General features: G+C 41.4%; 1 protein-coding gene across 1 annotated transcript; it reads right to left on the reverse strand.

The window, feature by feature from the left end:
* Positions 1-14,479: 14,479 nt before the first annotated feature.
* On the reverse strand, positions 14,480-15,892 carry LOC130028159 (tripartite motif-containing protein 75-like). Its single transcript, XM_056118868.1, has one exon. It carries the CDS (start codon positions 15,890-15,892, stop codon positions 14,480-14,482), a length of 1,413 nt encoding a protein of 470 aa, XP_055974843.1.
* Between the last annotated feature and the right edge of the window lie 1,469 nt (positions 15,893-17,361).

Consider the following 17,361-nt stretch of genomic DNA (forward strand, 5'->3'; position numbering starts at 1 on the left):
CATCCTGTACCTGCTAGAGAGATGGCTAGTCTGGCTCTAGCTCTTCTAGGGGTCTTAGAAGGAGGGCTTAAAATGAACCAGCTGTCGACTGACATCAGAAATTAGACAAAATTAATTATTTCAGATCCACTGGGAAGCCAATACAACTCAAACTGTTTTTCTTTCTTTCTTTCTTTCTTTCTTTCTTTCTTTCTTTCTTTCTTTCTTTCTTTTTTATTCTTTTTGGGTCACATCCGGCGATGCACAGGGGTAACTCCTGGCTTTGAGCTCAGGAATTACTTCTGGCGATTCTCGGGGGACCATCTTGGATGCTGGGAATCAAACCCAGGTTGGCCACGTGCAAGGCAAATGCCCTACCCACTGTACTATCACTACAGCCCCACAACTCAATTCCTGAGTGCATGAGCCAGGAATAACCCCTGTGAATCGTCGGTGTGACCCAAAAAGCAAAAAAAAAAAAAAAAAGTGTAGCTTATGCAAAGTTTTTATTTTCTTTTTCATAATACTAATGTCTTATATTAAAATTTTGTGAATAAAAAGTTTCTATATTTAGAGTCTGGTGGGGAAAAGTATGTGTCTATATGAATGGGCATAGTAAGAAAAGTCTGTCCAATTATCTCCAAAAATACCATTGTAGAAGTCAGAGGTATGGCTAAAGTATTAGAGCATTTAGCTAGTATGTTTGAAACTCTGAATTTGCTCCCCAGCACCTTGAGATCCCTAAACACCACACAGGGTGTAGCCCTGATGAACCCCTGGGAACTGTTAGGCTGAATATTGCCACAAGTATCCCTCACCCCTGAGTTTGGTCTTTATTAAAAAGAACAAAAAATAGCACGTGCACACACACACACACACACACACACACACACACACACACACACACACACCATCATTACATAAGTATAACCTCAAACCATGTTTTTAAAGTCAAATGCTGTTACATTTGAGATGCACCCAAATCATGACAGTTTCTTAATTAGATGTCAGTGTTCAATCATAAAAAGAACATGAATTGTTTAACTAAAAATTAGGTACTCATCAGCAGTTTCAAGTGCTCTAATGCTCCAGTCATTAAAAATGCACTGAGGGACATAAACGATATTACAGTCAGTAAGGTGTTTGCCTTGCACCGCTGACCTGGATTTGATCCCGGGAATCCCATATGGGCCCCCAAGCATCGCTAGGGGTAATTCCTGAGCAGAAAGCCAGAAGTAACCCTGCAACATGGCCAGGTGTGGCCCCTAAATAAACAAACAAAAATCCCAATAAAAATGCAGTAGGTTTACAAATCTGCATTTTCAGGTATATATATTTTAACATCAGATAGGCCTGTTCATTTTTGAAAAAACATTTCTTTTTAATATAGACAAAAGCCACAATTGTTGATATAACTGTAGAGCTGGAATTTTTCAGGTAACAATGCTCTTATATTAAAATCGATACTAGTTCAAAAATCCATTTTTTATGTGAAAATTGTTTTATCTCACCCGGGAATTAAATCCTTGTCTATGGATATACTGAGTTGTTTGTTGCTAGTTTTGCCTTCTCTTGTATTGTCTTTGTTGTTGAGTTGAGCTGTTTTCCGCTATTTCCCACCTGATTTGGTATGCTCCTACTGGCATTTCAGTATTGAGGAATCGGGAAGCGTTACAAGGCCACCTAGGCAGGGTGGATGGGTGAGTCAACACAGCAGCTGTGGGAGGTGGGCGTGGCTTCCAGACTTCCTGAAGGACAGGTGTTAGACGCTACTAGATCACTCTGGGTGAAGACGCCAGAGCTCTCGGCCTAGACACCTGGGCATGTGAATTTTTTTTGCTGCTTGGTGTCACTGCAGAGAGTATTAATGAAGTGGTGGAGATGATCCTTTGTCATGGCTACAGCAGGGCATGTGGATGTGACTGCCGGGACCTCTGCAGGGCGAGGACGTGGCCCACCTGGCTCCCATAGGCACCCCAGATTTTTTAGTGTGTTCATATATTCTTAGCTGCTCTATTATTATTCTTGAGCTTCTTACTGATTGAGTAACAAAGTACTGACACAAGGGGGCATCCATGTACCATGTGGAATGAAAGATGCATGAGGGCAGGCTGCTTCTTGGGAGACTGAAATCTTAAGAAATTCTCTGTCATGTTTCAAGGAACAACAATCCTGCAGCCCAGGGAGATAACTCAGAGTGCTGCAGTGTATGCTTTTTATGCAGGACCACCTGGCTTTGAGTCACTGTTTGAGCCCTGAACACTGACAAAGGTGCCTCAGAACATTCATGAGGCAGGATGAGAAGAGAAAATCATCCTTATTTGCCCACTGCTTATCTGATAAAGGCTTTTATATATCCAAGATATATAAAGCACTCATAGAACTTTACAAAAAAAAAAACAACCAAACCCCATCAAAAATTGGGTGAAGTGAACATATACTTCCTCAAAGAGTACATTCAGATGGCAAAAGAAATGTGTATAAAAAACTTTCTCACATACCATCTTTCTCATTTACCATCAGGAAGATACAAATCAAAACAACACTAAGATACCATCTCATGCTAGCGAGGCATGCCAGTGAGACGGGTGTATATCACAGAGAACAAAAACCAGTGTTGATGTAGATGTGGGGAAAAGAGAACTTTTATTCACTGCTGGTGGAAAAGTCTACTGGATTCAGCCTTTTTTGGAAAAATAATATAGACACAGCTCAAAACACTAGGAATTGAGTTTCCATATGAACCGGTGATTCCATTTCTGGCATCTACCCCAAGATTCCAAAGAGAGTAGATTTTCAGTAGAAAGCCAACTGTCCGCCCGTTGTTCATCGATTTGCTCGAGCGGTCCCAGTGATGTCTCCATTGTGAGACTTGTTGTTACTGTGTTTGGCACATTGAATACATCACGGGTAGCTTGCCAGGCTTTGATGCGTGGGAGAGAGACTCTCAGTAGCTTTCCAGGCTCTTCGAAAGGGGCAGAGGAATCAAACCCGGCACAGCTGGGCTGGCTGCGTGCAAGGCAAACGCCCTACCGCTGTGCTATCACTCCAGCACCCAGACATTGAACATCAACTTAAAAAACAGTTAAAAACTATACTCCTTCCAATAAAAAGAGAAGAAAATATACCCAAACTTAAAAATCAGAAATGAAATCGTATCCATTCCTCTGTGACCAAATTGACTGGAAATGAAGAAGATCCAATAGCAAAATATAATACCGGATTTTCCATTTATTCATCAGTATATTTATAAAGACATGTTCTGTTATTCAAATTATAACCTGAATACTCTCCCAGTTCAGAATCTAGAAAAACACCATATCTTGAAACTTGCTCTTTCTGTTCAGTATCCTGTATACTTCAGATCCTTCCAAACTGCTTTTGGGTTGGTGATATCAGATGATTTCTGAAGACAGATAGATTCTGTACACAATTCTAAGGTCCATTCACCAAATCCTCTAATGTCTACCTGCTAAAAAATGCCTGCCAATGTCAAAGCACTATAACTGAGCACAGCTGGGAGCAATATATTTTCTGGGATTATGGAGAAAAGGTCTTAGACTTATTCTAAGTAATCACACTTGTATCTTCAGTGACAGTAAGACTTGGATGGTCTGTTTTAGGATCTAGTGTCAAATCTTCCTGGAAGGTGTTAATTATTCTGTGAAGACCAAGATAATGTGGAGGGAGAGTGCAGCTCCCTTTCTTGAATTCATAAATAAAGGCTCCTGGGTACGAGTGCTGTTCATACTTGTCATAAATATGTCCAGTGTTTTTTAGTAGGTTTTTCTCAGTTCGTATGATCTGTCATATCACAGATATTACTAAATATACTCTCTGTCTTTTCATACCCCACATATCATTTACTGTCCACTGTTTTTGATCTCAGACAGGGAAATTGTATCAGTAACTGGTATCAGTAATTATCAAAATTTATGTAAATTAATTAAATCTCCTTGACAGACAACAGATTTGTATTCATAATAAATACATTTTAACTCAATAGACTGCATAGCATTTTATTTTATTTATTTATTTATTTTTGCTTTTTGGGTCACACCTGGTGATACACATGGGTTACTCCTGGTTCATGCACTCAGGAATTACTCCTGGCGGTGCTCGGGGGACCATATGGGATGCTGGGAATTGAACCTGGGTCAGCCACGTGCAAGGCAAATGCCCTACCCGCTGTGCTATCACTCCAGCTCCTTAAATTATACTTTTTTTTACAATATATACAGGCTTTTCCATGCGGGCGAGATATCTCAGTAGCTTGCCGGACTCTCCGAGATGGGCGGAGGAATCAAACCGGGGTCAGCCCAGTCGGCTGCATGCAAGGTAAACACCCTACCTGTTGTGCTATCACTCCAGCCCCAACTGCATATCATTTTAGAGGTACATTTCTCTACACCTGCAAAGATCTTAGGAAGCTAGGGTTTCCCAATACCCCGTCTCCCCAGAGCTCATACTTGCATTTTATATTTACCTGAGTATGGCAGTTCTAAGTAGCTTTTGTTTACTCTAAGCTAGTCTCTAAATTGAGGCAAATGTCTTTGAATACCTTCAGCATCAGTGAGAGCAGTCTGCATAGTCTCTTAAGTGTCCAGAGCATATATACAACACCAGGAGGTAGAGGTGTTGAGACCATGCTCAATTTAAAAAACAAACAAAAAAAACAAAAACAATCTTTTGGTTCGTCCCCTCAAGAGGGAGGACTGGACTTGCCTGGAGTTCAGAGTGTAAGCTGAGACACTAGCTGGAAGGGTGTGAGAGGGAATAAGGTCAAGTGCTAGACCATTCAATTGAACTCTGAACTTTGGTGTCAGGTGACTTACTTGATGTACAGAGAGAACTTGACAATATCTGTTCTTCCAGTCATCTATTCAAAGAATTCAACTGGAGCAGGAGTGAGAGAAAGCAGGTAGGACATTTGCCTTGCATGGGGCTGACCCGAGTTTGATTGCGGCATCCCATATGGCCCCCCAAACATCCCAGGAGTAATTCCTGAGTGCAGAGCTAGGAGTGACCCCTAAGCATCACTGGGTGTGACTCAAAAAGAAAAAAGAAAGAATTCAACCAATGTGGGACAATTATCTAAGTGAACTTTCTCAGCATTCAGTTTACCTCTAATGGGTATTTCTGCATTTTTCACCAATATCATAGTGAGGTTAATAATACAGATGGCACTGCCTAAAATATAAATAGATTTTAATTAATACTTTTACTCTGGGCTGGAGCGATAGCACAGCGGTAGGGCATTTGCCTTGCACGCAGCCAACATGGCCGACCCGAGTTCGATTCCTCCGCCCCTCTCGGAGAGCCTGGCAAGCTACCGAGAGTATCTTGCCCGCATGGCAGACCCTGGCAAACTACCCGTGACGTATTCGATATGCCAGACACAGTAACAACAAAGTCTCCAATGGAGACATTACTGGGCCCGCTCGAGCAAATCGATGAACAACGAGAGGGCCTTAATACTTTTACTCAGGGCTGGAGCGATAGCACAGCATTAGAGCATTTGCCTTGCACACGGCTGACCCGAGTTCGATTCCTCCATTCCACTCGGAGAGCCTGGCAATCTACTGAGAGTATCTTACCTACCCGCACAGGAAAGCCCAGCAAGCTCCTAGTGACATATTCCATATGCCAAACACAGTAACAACCAGTCTCACAATGGAGATGTTACTGGGCCCGCTGGAGCAAATCGATGAACAATGGGAGGACAGTGCTACAGTGCTTTTTACTCAGGAAAAATGTTGGTACAAACATGGAAGTTAATGATAACTATGCTGAAGACTCAAAAGAAATGAGAGACATGTTTTTGAAACTGGAAGAAACATACAAAAAACTACTGTGTCCTCTTTATGTGTGGAAAAAGAAAATAATTTTCCAGTAATAAATTTGAATATTTAGCTAATATTTCCAAGGAAAATATTAAAAAATGTGAGAAGATTTTCTTTTTTATGCTCACAGTAGATTCTGGGCTGGCTTCCTATGAGGCATCACTCCTGCCTGCAAGGGGCTTGCCTACCTCAGTTCTCCAGATATCAGGGCAAGGACTTTGGCAGGAATGGGGGCTGTAGAAGTAATTATTTGAATTTTTCCTTTTGCAATTCACTATGCATTTCAGATTCTAGAAACCAGAAACTGCAAAGAAGTTCTTAGCCTTCCTTCATTCTATTAACGAGGATTACAAGAGCAAATGAACAGAGGAGAAGCTGATCTTACATTGGCAAGACCACTGGAGAATCAAATCATGATTTTTTTTTTGTGGGGGTGGGGGGAGTCTTTGTCCACACTCACTCCTTGTGCTGCTCAGGGATCCATATGTGGCACCAGAGATCAAACAGGAGTAAACTACATGCAGGAAATCATCTTAATCCCTGATCTCTTTTCCCCAGAATCACAATTTTCTGGTGACCCAGATAAAGGAGAATATACTTACTTAGTAACCAAATTAAACGGAAATAAGACTTGCTAGAAGCAACCACCAAAATGTTCAACAACCAATCTGATGGAGAAAAAAGAAGATAATTTAAAAGAAAAAAGTTCTACAAACGAGAACAATCCATGACCTGTATAATTTTCAAATAAACAAAAAAAATTGTTAGATAGCCACTTCATTTATGATCATAGCATTCCCTCCTCCAAGTAGAGTAAGCAAAAAATAAATTGAAAATATAAAAAGGCATCTTAAAATTCAAATGTTACCTAAAGACTAAAATGAATCCAAACAAATAATAAAGACAAAAATAAATAAATAAAAGCACCAATTGTGGTAATAGTCATTTGATTTTTTGGTCTGTGGTTTTTCTTTAGACACTACAATATTTTTCATGTATTTGAGGTAAATCAGGATTTACAATCGGTTTTTGAAAAATAAATTAAAAAAACGTGTCACTTTCTGATTTTGCCTTGAGGTCTCAGTGTCTCATTTGAATATTGTTGACTGGTTGCAGTGACCCGGTGTGATATCACATGACTGAGACAGTTTCATCCCTGCCTCAGTAACAAAGCAGAGCCATGTTGACCTTCAGGGCACTTCACATAAAGAAGAGCTGGATGTGTTTTGTTAAATAATGGAGATTACACATCTTATCAGGGCTGTCCTGATCCATTCAAATAGTGTTATTCTTATCTCAATGAAAGAGATATAGAAAATGTGACTGAGCCTCTTCATCTCATATTTTCTAAATATTAGCAGCCAAACAGATACTTATATAATACAGTATTGTTGTCTCTTAATATCACACACACACACACACGCAAACACACATGCAGACAGACACACACAAATACACACACACACGGTTTGATAAAATATAGGACTAAGTGGGGAGAGATGAATTTGTTTGAAGAAAAATAGTGTGAAATTGCATGTGGTATTTTACGTACATTGTGTAATTATTTTGTGATCATTGTAAATTTATTTATATTGCCTATCTGTTCACTAGAAGTTAATATCTGTTAACTTGTTAAGAAGTCAATATCTGGGTCATAAAAATAGAACAAGGGTTGGTTGTTTTCTTTGTCTATAAATAGGTGTTTTGTGTGTGTGTGTGTGTATGTGTGTATGTGTGTGTGTGTGTTAGAATTAACTAGCACGTGTAAGAAAACAAACTTTAGATAGCAATTCTGAGAAAAAGATGCAAACCTATTGTTTAATTTTTTCACTTTGATTTCATGTTCTGGTCTAACTACACGTAATGAGTAGTGCTACTAATTAGAGGCATTATATCTAATATTTCTATATCCATTGGAATTCTTCCCACTCATTTACCAGTTACTTGATGTCTGAGTTCAATACACATCTTTAAAAAAAATCCCTTTCAAGACATGTTGATTCTGCAGGCACTAATTTCCATTAAAGATTATAGGGAGAGAGATAGTACAGTGCGTACAACGTTTGAAGCCCAACACCTCATATGTTCCCCCAAGACCCATCAGGAGTGATCCCTGAGCTCAACAGAGCTAGGATTAAGTCATGAGCACCACTAAGTGTAGTTCCCAAATAATCAAATACAAAATGTATTGCATAAATTATATAAACAACTACAGGGGCTGGAGTGATAGCACAGCCGATAGGGTGTTTGCCTTGCATGCAGCTGACCTGGGTTTGATTCCCAGAATCCCATATGGTCCCCTGAGCACCGCCAGGAGTAACTCCTGAGTGCAGAGCCAGGAGTAACCCCTGTGCATAGCTGGGTGTGACCCAAAAAGAAAAAAAAAGGTACAAACACAGCTACATTTATTTTCTGGTGGATAGTCCAAAAAATTCACCTTTTAGTGGGTAAACACTATAGGCTTTTGGGACTGAGAACAGAGTGAAGGTATATGTGCCTGACCAGTGTTCCATTGCCAGCACCAAGTAGCCTCCTAAGCAGAGCTGGGTGTAACTCTCGGGGCCCTGAGGATGACCAGGGAACTCCTGGAGGGCCCCACTTTGAAGGCCTCAAGCAATGTGGTATCTTTGGGGTCTTTTATTGAGCCATTAGCTGGTTGAAAGAGAATCTCTTGACTTGATTCTGGAACCTTTGTGTGGCAGACCAAAACGAAGAAGAAAAGCACTTTAACTGCATCAAGATTTGAAGTGACCTTATAAAAGCCAATTAGTTTCAGCACTTTAGTACTTGTTGCATGATTAATTATTATATTAAGAGTTCATCTGTCAAGTTGATGAGTTAATACGCGAATTTTGAAAAAGTGCTTGACATTTGGTAAGGCAAATTGCATAGCACTATTTTTGGTGTTAATCATCTATTGCATCTGCATAGCAATCTAGGTAAAATTAATTTATTATGGAAACATCCTTTCAGGTGAGATTAATCTCTGCTGAGATCACTAACCCTTGAGCACCACTTGTGGCCCCAAAACAGGCAGACAAACAAAAGTAATCTAATAAGTAACCAAACAAGTAACCCAATTGAATGAAAGAAAATATTTGTACTCCACACAGATAAAGAGTTAATATCTCAGGGTTAGATAAAAGGCTAATATCTAAGATGCATAGAGTACTAACAAAGATCAAGCAAAAAACAACTTATAAAAACCCTATTAAAATCGAGAGAGAAGGGTCTGGAAAGATTAGTATAGCAGATAGGGCAATTGCCTTGAATGCATCATTCAAAAGAACATGTGCATGCCATTATTTGTTTTAGCACAATTGCTAGGATATAGGATCAACCTAGACTTCCACCAACAAACGAGTGTATAATGAAGGTGCTAGATAGATAGATAGATAGATAGATAGATAGATAGATAGATAGATAGAGGCAATTGGTGAACCTGGAAAATACCTTCCTTAAGAAATAGAACAAATATAACTGCCTGAGATGGAAGGGATGGTCATCTGCCCTTTGGGATAAAATAAATTTTTCTCAAAGTCCAGACACCTGCAGATGCCAACAGACAATGATAGATATTCTTCTCATGGTTCAGGGCATTACACATAGTTTTCAAAAGCTCCTTTTATTGGATAAATTTTGGATTCAATGTTGTGTGAAATGGATGCTCTAAGTCATGTTTCCTTTAAAAGGGGAAGTGAATATCCCTGACCTTTGCCTTGGAAGAAGATAGGAAACCAACCCACCTTTCTTCTAGAGACACCATGTCCATCCACCAATATCTTCCCTTGTAAACACATATTTTTATTCGGTTTTTGGTTTGTTTGTTTGCTTTTTGCTTTTGGGATCGCACCCAGTGATGCACAGGGATCACTTCTAGCTCTGCACTTAGGAATTATCCGTGGCAGTGCTCAGGGAACCACATGGGATGCTGGGAATCGAACCCGGGTCAGCTGCGTGCAAGGTAAATGCCCTATCTGCTGTGCTATTGATCCAGCCCCAACACATAAAGGTACAGTTATAGACTTATAAATTTTTGTGTTTGGGTTTCAGTTATACAATGACCAAGTACCCATCCCTCCACCAGTGCCCATCCTCCACCACCACGGGTCTCAGCATCCTCCCCACCCCCATCCCACCCGGGAGACACTGACACATATTTTTAAATGGTTAACAGTGGTCAATGTCTCCCTCCCCAAAATATGAAATATAAAACTGAGATGACTCGGTGAATCATCTCTGCCACCTGAAATCTTTAAGGCAAATATGAAACAGGAAAATGTTTTTATTTGGGGTTTACACAAGTGTACATTAAAATTATTGAAGCTGTGACAAGGCATATTTTTGCTATCACTTAATCACTTATCACTTAATCCCCGTTATTCATCGATTTACTCAAGCAGCTGCCAGTAACGTCTCCATTCATCCCGGTTGCGTGCTAGCGTAGCCCAGTGGTATCTGTTTGTTCTAGGAACATGCAGAGCCTCAAACCGATCATTCAGGGTCTTGACGAAGAAGTCTGACCATCTTGTAGGTGGGCATCCACGTGATCTTTTGATGTCCCATGGAATCCAATCAGTAATGGCTCTAGTCCAGCAGTTGTCTGTAAACCTCATTACGTGTCCAGCCCATCTGATTTTTGATGTCTTGGCAAATGAGACAGCGTCCCTGATTCTTGAGCATTGACGAAGATCAGAACTCCGGATTCTATCTCTCATTTGAGTGAATCGTGATATTCCAAGCATAGCTCTTTGGATTCCTCTTTGAGAGACCCAAATAGCATTCTCATCCTGTTTTCGTAGGGTCCAGGTCTCTGAGGCATATGTTAATGCAGAAAGAACAGTGGAATCAAAGAGATGTGCTCGTAGCTGGAGGTTCTTTGTCCTTTTAGTTATTTCTTCAACGCTCTTGAAGGCATTCCAAGCCACTCTCTTCCTCCTGTGCAACTCAGGTGCCAGGTCATTCATCATGTTGATTTCTCGACCTAGGTATATATAACTGTTGCATTCAGAGATGGTGGTTCCGTTAAGAGCGAATGGAGCATCAGGAACAAGGCTGTTTCTCATAAACATTGTCTTCGTAAGATTCAGCTGTAGTCTGACCTTTCCACATTCACGGTCAAAGTCGTTCAGCATTTGTGCCGCTTGACTGATGTTTGGTGTTATTAGAACGATGTCATCAGCAAAGCGGAGGTGGTGTAGTTGCCGACCATCTATCTTCACTCCCATGCTTTCCCATTCCAGTCGCCGCATGATGTTCTTGAGGGTGGCACAGAAGAGTTTTGGTGAAATGGTATCACCCTGCCAAACCCCTCTCTTGATATGAATGATTACTTCTTTGTAGAATGGTGAGATCCTGGTAGTGAATCCGCAATAGAGCTCACGAAGGATCCTGATGTATTGAGTTTGTATGCCCTGATTGGCTAAGGCTTCAATGTCCGCTTCTGTCTCAACAGAATCAAAGGCCTTCTTTAAATCAATGAACATTAGAACGGCATCTTGAACTCCCGATAAACCTCAATGAGCTTAGTAATCGTGTGGATATGGTCTATGATACTGAATCCTTTTCAGAATCCGGCTTGTTCACATGGTTGTCCTACATCTAGTGTCCTGCTAATCCTATTCAGGATGACTCGAGTGAACAGTTTGTAGATGACAGACAATAGGCAGATTGGGCGATAGTTGCCAATGTCATGGATGTCTCCCTTCTTGTATAGTAGTACAGTCCTGCTGGTTTTCCATTGGGATGGAACCTTGCATTCAGACAGGTAGCATGTGAAGAGCCGAGCCAATGTATTGATGAGTACTGATGGTAAGTTCTTCAGGTGTTCAGGTCTGATCTTGTCTGGGCCAGGTGCTCTTTGTTTCTTTTACCGATGAGATGACATGTTGGATATCGGAAGGGAGAACATTGGGAACGACATATCCATCATGTGGTATGTGGTATGTAGGCAAGTGGATGTGGCTATTAAAGAGATCTGAGTAGAAGTCATGAATAATCTTCTCCATTGCCCTTCTGGAAGATGTGATAGATCCATCATGATGTCGGAGGGCAGTCATCTTGGTCTTGTAGTTGGTGAAGGACAGGCGGGCATTACAAATGCTTTTCCCAGCTTCTGCCGCATCTACCAGCACTGATGCTCTCCTGTTTTTGAGGTCATCCTTGATGGCTTCTCTGCATTGTTTTGCCAGTTCGGATGTTCACTTGTGGTTGCCTGAGGCATGTGCCAAACCACGTTGGCGAATAAGTTCAAGAGTGTTCGAAGAAAGGCGGTTTTTTGTGGTTATCTCTCTCTTGATATTCCTCGCACAATCATGGAGGTGCTGAATCATTCGATCGTTTTCCTCATCAATGTTGTCAGTGACGGCATCTTCCCATGTTGCTGCAACAGAGCCAAAGAGCTCCCAGCTGGTGGTCGTTCTGGGAGTCCTCTTCTTAAACCTTGCATTCTTTTCTCCTCGTTCTGTGAGGTCGAATTTTGCACAAAGGAGACGGTGGTCTGATCCTGTTTGGAATTTTGGGACAACAGCAACATCGGTTAGGCAAAACCGCCTATGCTATGCTCATGCAAAAACCACAGACTAGTTTAGTAAAAGCAGAAGGGATTTATTTGAATAAAGGCAATGTACAGATGGGGAAACTTGTTCTACCAGCTTTGGGAGAGAGCAAAACTCTGAAAGGGAATGGCAAAAGGCACCATTACCAGTATACTCAGGAGTAAATAACCATCTTTACATAACTTTTTTGAGATTTTGTTGTTCACAATATTGCTAATGATGGTAACAGTATTGCACATAATTCCAATATCACACCCATCACAACTGTACCCACCATTCTCTTTCAAGGATCCCAATGTTTCTCTCTCTTTCACATCAAGGGATTTTCCTCAAAAGTTACCCTTAGTGAACCTTTCTGAGGATGAATGAGGAGTTAGCACAGTAGAGATATATACACAACAAGTTTACATAATTATATACCAAATATACAGAAAATGACAGAAACATCATCTAAGTGGCATTTTTAGTGAGGAGAAGGTGAAATTGGTCATTAAAGGAATCCAAAGCATAGTCTCCATTAGCAAAACATGTAGAAAGGTGTGGACATCCTTAACACACAAAGGTCATTATACGGTTTTTCCGTGATGTATTCAAAACACAAAAATTGTATCATTTCTGTTGCTCCCCTCCAACAGATGAGTGGACACATATTTCTTTATTTTTAAATTTTTATAATTTTTATTTATAAAGTAGTTCACAATATTTCACTACATTTAATACTCAAACACCAATCCCACCACAATTACAACTTCCCACCACCATATTTTGGATGTTTCCTTCCAGAACCCCAATCCCAACCCAAAGCAGAACTGAAATTAATGTATTTTGTATTGTTTATTATGAAAAACCATTGGTAATGCTACAAAAAAGTATCCTTACAGGGCTGAAGCCATAGCAAAGTGGGAAGGGTGTTTGCCTTCCACACGGCCAACCTGGGTTGAGTTCCCAGCATCTCAGGAGAAATTCCTGAGTGCAGAGTCAGAAGTAACCCCTGAGCATTGCTGGGTGTGATCCAAAAAGCAAAAAAAAAAAGTATTCTTAGAGGAAAGAGTGTGGAGATTGTTGTATTTCACCCAGGGACCATTGAGCCCTTCAATAAGAGATAATTTACAAGGTTGAGCCTTGTGTGCTTAAAAAAAAAGTGTATATTTCTCTCTAAAATTGGTTCTTGTCTCATACTTTGAACCCTGTCAAATGTGGTACCGTAATCTTGGAATATGGCTAGGGTGTGTGGTTTGAAGTATCCCAGGGCTGCAAGTGCGGCCACTCTGTCCAGGAATAAATTCAGCGTGGGTGATGCTCTGCCTGAGCATGTGGAGAGCGGCCATGAGCATGGAAGCAGCTGTGTTCTGGAGGTTTTCGACTGCCAGGACTGGGTTCTTAGGGCGGGGATGGCTCTCATCCCCAATCCTCTGGGACGATTTGCATGAAACAGCCTAGTGAGGAGTTCGGTGGTATGGTTATGGCATGTGTCATATTATGCTCCCTTCCGGGAGAGAAGGACATGCAATCTGGATGGTAGCCAATGATAAGATTATCTGGAGTCAGCCAGAGGTGGCTTATGGGCATGAGAGCTGAGTCAATCAGAGATAGGGGGGACAGGCAGAGGATCTTTGTTCCCCGTCCCATTGAACCCAGAGTTCTCAGTCACAAAGTGCTGCATACCTAGGTTTTCCCAGAGATTCACTCATGGGTGAGGCTTGGCCTGAATGTGGGGAGAGTGGCCATGAGCATGGTCATGGCTGGGTTCTGGAGGTTTTCAGTGAGTAGATAAATCTTTCAAACCACAAAACTCAGGACAGTATCCTACCTAAGTGGTTAGTCTCAGCTAGACAAGAAGGTAGGACACTAACTTCCACAAAACTTTTAATCATTAATTGCTGTAGGCCAAGAATGACATCAATGCTCTCAAGGGACATCTCATCACCTTTATTGAAACAACTTGTTAAATACAAGAGTAACAAAGCAGGAAAAATTTTTTCCAAGTATTTTAAGAAATTAGTGTCTTCGAATTGCTATTTCATTGCTATTTGCTGAGAGTAGAAACATCTTCTACTGTGCTGCCAAAATAAAAATGACATGATGAAAATAAAGCAAAGTTCATTCTGTAGAATCTGTTACTGCAGACACCACAAGAGGAGTAGAGTCCTGGCCCACACAGAAGTAAGGCTTTAGTACATCAGAAAATTTCTCCAGAAAAGAATGGATGTGGGACCTGTCGCTGGCATCATAAAAGGAAATCTGACCCAACTCATAGTCCAGGTAAATGCCAATCCCTGTGGGTTTGTCCTTCAAAGAGAGAAGGACAGGTACAGAGCCTCTAGCTAAGTAGTTACCATCCTGCAACTGGACCATCCAGGATTGATTCTGACCTGACAGGGGCCACTGGTCACTGCTGGTAGTGGCATCTGTGCACACCCCTATGGCCCATTTAGGCTTGTCACCCACCTGGACCTCCCAGTAGTGTCGACCAGAACTGAACCCTTCAGAGCCCAGGACCACTACATCATCAAGATCTAGTATTGGTTTCCCATCAACTTTTGATCGTTGCTTCACATAGATGGCAACCTTTCTGTCCTCAGATATATACAGACTGGGATGTGCTGTGCGGGGATCCAGAGTCACTTCCTCTTGAAATTTCTGAACAATGTTGTCGAACACCGAGTACAGCGGAGGAAGACAATAGCCCTCCTTCTTGAACTGAACTGAACACACAGTTGGGGACGCCAAGTTCTCACACCTGTGCTGAATACTCTTGACTTCCCTCAGCAAATTCCCCTCACACATCACACTCCTCTCCACCAGCTCCTTGAAAAGATCATTCATGGTGTCAATGTGGTCAGAAATTGCGGTGATGTTGTCACCAAGTTTCTGTTGTTGGTGTTTGTTTTCTTCATCCAACCTGGAGAATGTTGCTTCTCGCTCATAGTCCACAAGCAGGTTCAGTTGCCCCATTTCAGAGCCTAATTGATCTATTTGCTTTTCAATCTGATAACTTAATCTCTGTAACTTCCTGTCATGGGTGACTACTAGTTTCTGCATTTTTACCAGTTGCTTCTTCAGGGGCTCCACATATTGACTTAGCCTCTGTCTGTGATGTAAGACGGCCTCCTCTACAGGTCTCACAAGGTGGCCCTGGTGGGCAGGGGTCTGTATGCACAGGAGACACACCAGCTTTTGTTCATCCTCACAGAAGAAGCTCAGGACCTGGTTGTGCTCCTCACACATGTCTTCTTCTTCTTGCCTCATCTGGCTGATATTAGACCTGTGGAGGAGCTTGGCCAGATCAACTAGCCTTCCCAAGTGATGATTAGCTCTGAAGTATCTCTCCTCTTGTGGATAACGGCATAATGGGCAAGGGAAATTTTCCTGTAGATCCTTCCATGACATCTTGATGCAGGAGGCACAGAAGCTGTGCCCACAGATGATGGTGAAGGGGTTATTCAGATAGTCCAGGCAGATGGGACAGATGACTTCTGCCTGCAGTTTGGTCAAGACTGAGGATACTGCCATATTTAAATGTGAAAAGAGCAGGGTTGAAGTGAATTTTCTCAGGAGATTTGGCCCCTCAGATTTTCTCCTGTCAGAAAGAAGCCAAACATTCAGAACTCTTACTTTTTCTCAATTTCACTTTTTTTCACATTCGATGATTTCCACAGTATGACCTCTGATCCACAGGTTGGTGCCCAGGAGATCTCTCCTCACCACAAGCAGCCAAACCCAGATTTTTGGGTATGTGAAAAGAAAGCAAAACTCTGCCACTCCGAGGAGACCAGAAGTCTGTAAGGACTCTTCAGTGTCAATTTGTTCCTGAAAAGGAGAAGCTATTTCTGCTTGTAAGAAAGGTTTCATCTTTCTAGTGTCCCTGCTCACTGTCCCTTTCCAGGTTACCACTGTCCCTCCTCTTCAACACCATAATCCATCTTCCAACCAAATCCATCTCAAGAGTATTATTTTCTGGAACTAAAACCTTGTGGGTTGTGAGAGATTCTCCTGAAACCTCCTAGTTCCTGAGAAAAGGCAAACCACTTGCTTCAAACCTGTGGAATAGGTATCAGGTAAAGGACTTTGTGTAAAGTCAAACAGAAAATTGATAACAACTAAAGATGCACTTCAAGGGCCTAAACAAACAGATGCAAGTATGGTCCTACATGTTACACTCTGTGCCTTCCCTACTCCAAACCCCATCTCCCCCACATAGCACCTTATTAACTCCTACTCACCGATGCTGGTGACCCTCACCGGATTCTCTTAGCTGGTCTTCAGAAGTGTCTCTCTGTGGTTTTGAGTAGGATGTCTGTCACGAACTGTGAACAAGACATTTAGCTACTGTCAGGTGGGTGGAGCTTTAGGACCCACCCAGAAAAGACTATAGGGAGAAAGTAAGGGTACAAGTCTGGATCTGATAAGATGTTCACAGATACGGCTGCTTTGAAGCAAATATGGTCAGGTGAGCCCAGGAGCTATGTTAATGTGCGAAGTCTATTTCTTTACCATTGAAAACTTCCGTCAATCTTCCCAGCGTCCCTTATTCCTTGTTGAGAAAAAAACTATAATAAACATTTTCCTTCAGATTCACTCTCTCCCCAAGGAAGGATGACTTGGATCCATAAAAGTCTCGTTCTCAGAGTCTGCATTGCTGCCTGAAGATTTTGAAATGAATTTCCTTCTAGCATGTGTAAATTATATCTTGATTGACTGCCAACTTTATGTGCCCCTTTGAAAAAAGGGGGAAAAAAAGCATTGTTTGGTCTTTTTAAAATTTTTTCAATATTTATATGTTTTATTTTCACAAAGTAGTTCTCAATAGTTTATTACAAATAATATTCCAACACCAATCCCACCACCAAGCACCTTCCCACCACAATAAGAGGGAAGTGTGTGAAGTTTGTTGCATTTCATTGTGGAGCCTTTTATGCCCGTATGTAAGAGAATACAAGCAAGTTAAAACCAAAAAAATGTGTGCTACTTTTGATAAGTAA

This window comes from Sorex fumeus, unplaced genomic scaffold (assembly GCF_029834395.1).
Source record: "Sorex fumeus unplaced genomic scaffold, SorFum_2.1 ptg000039l, whole genome shotgun sequence".
NCBI lineage: Eukaryota > Metazoa > Chordata > Mammalia > Eulipotyphla > Soricidae > Sorex > Sorex fumeus.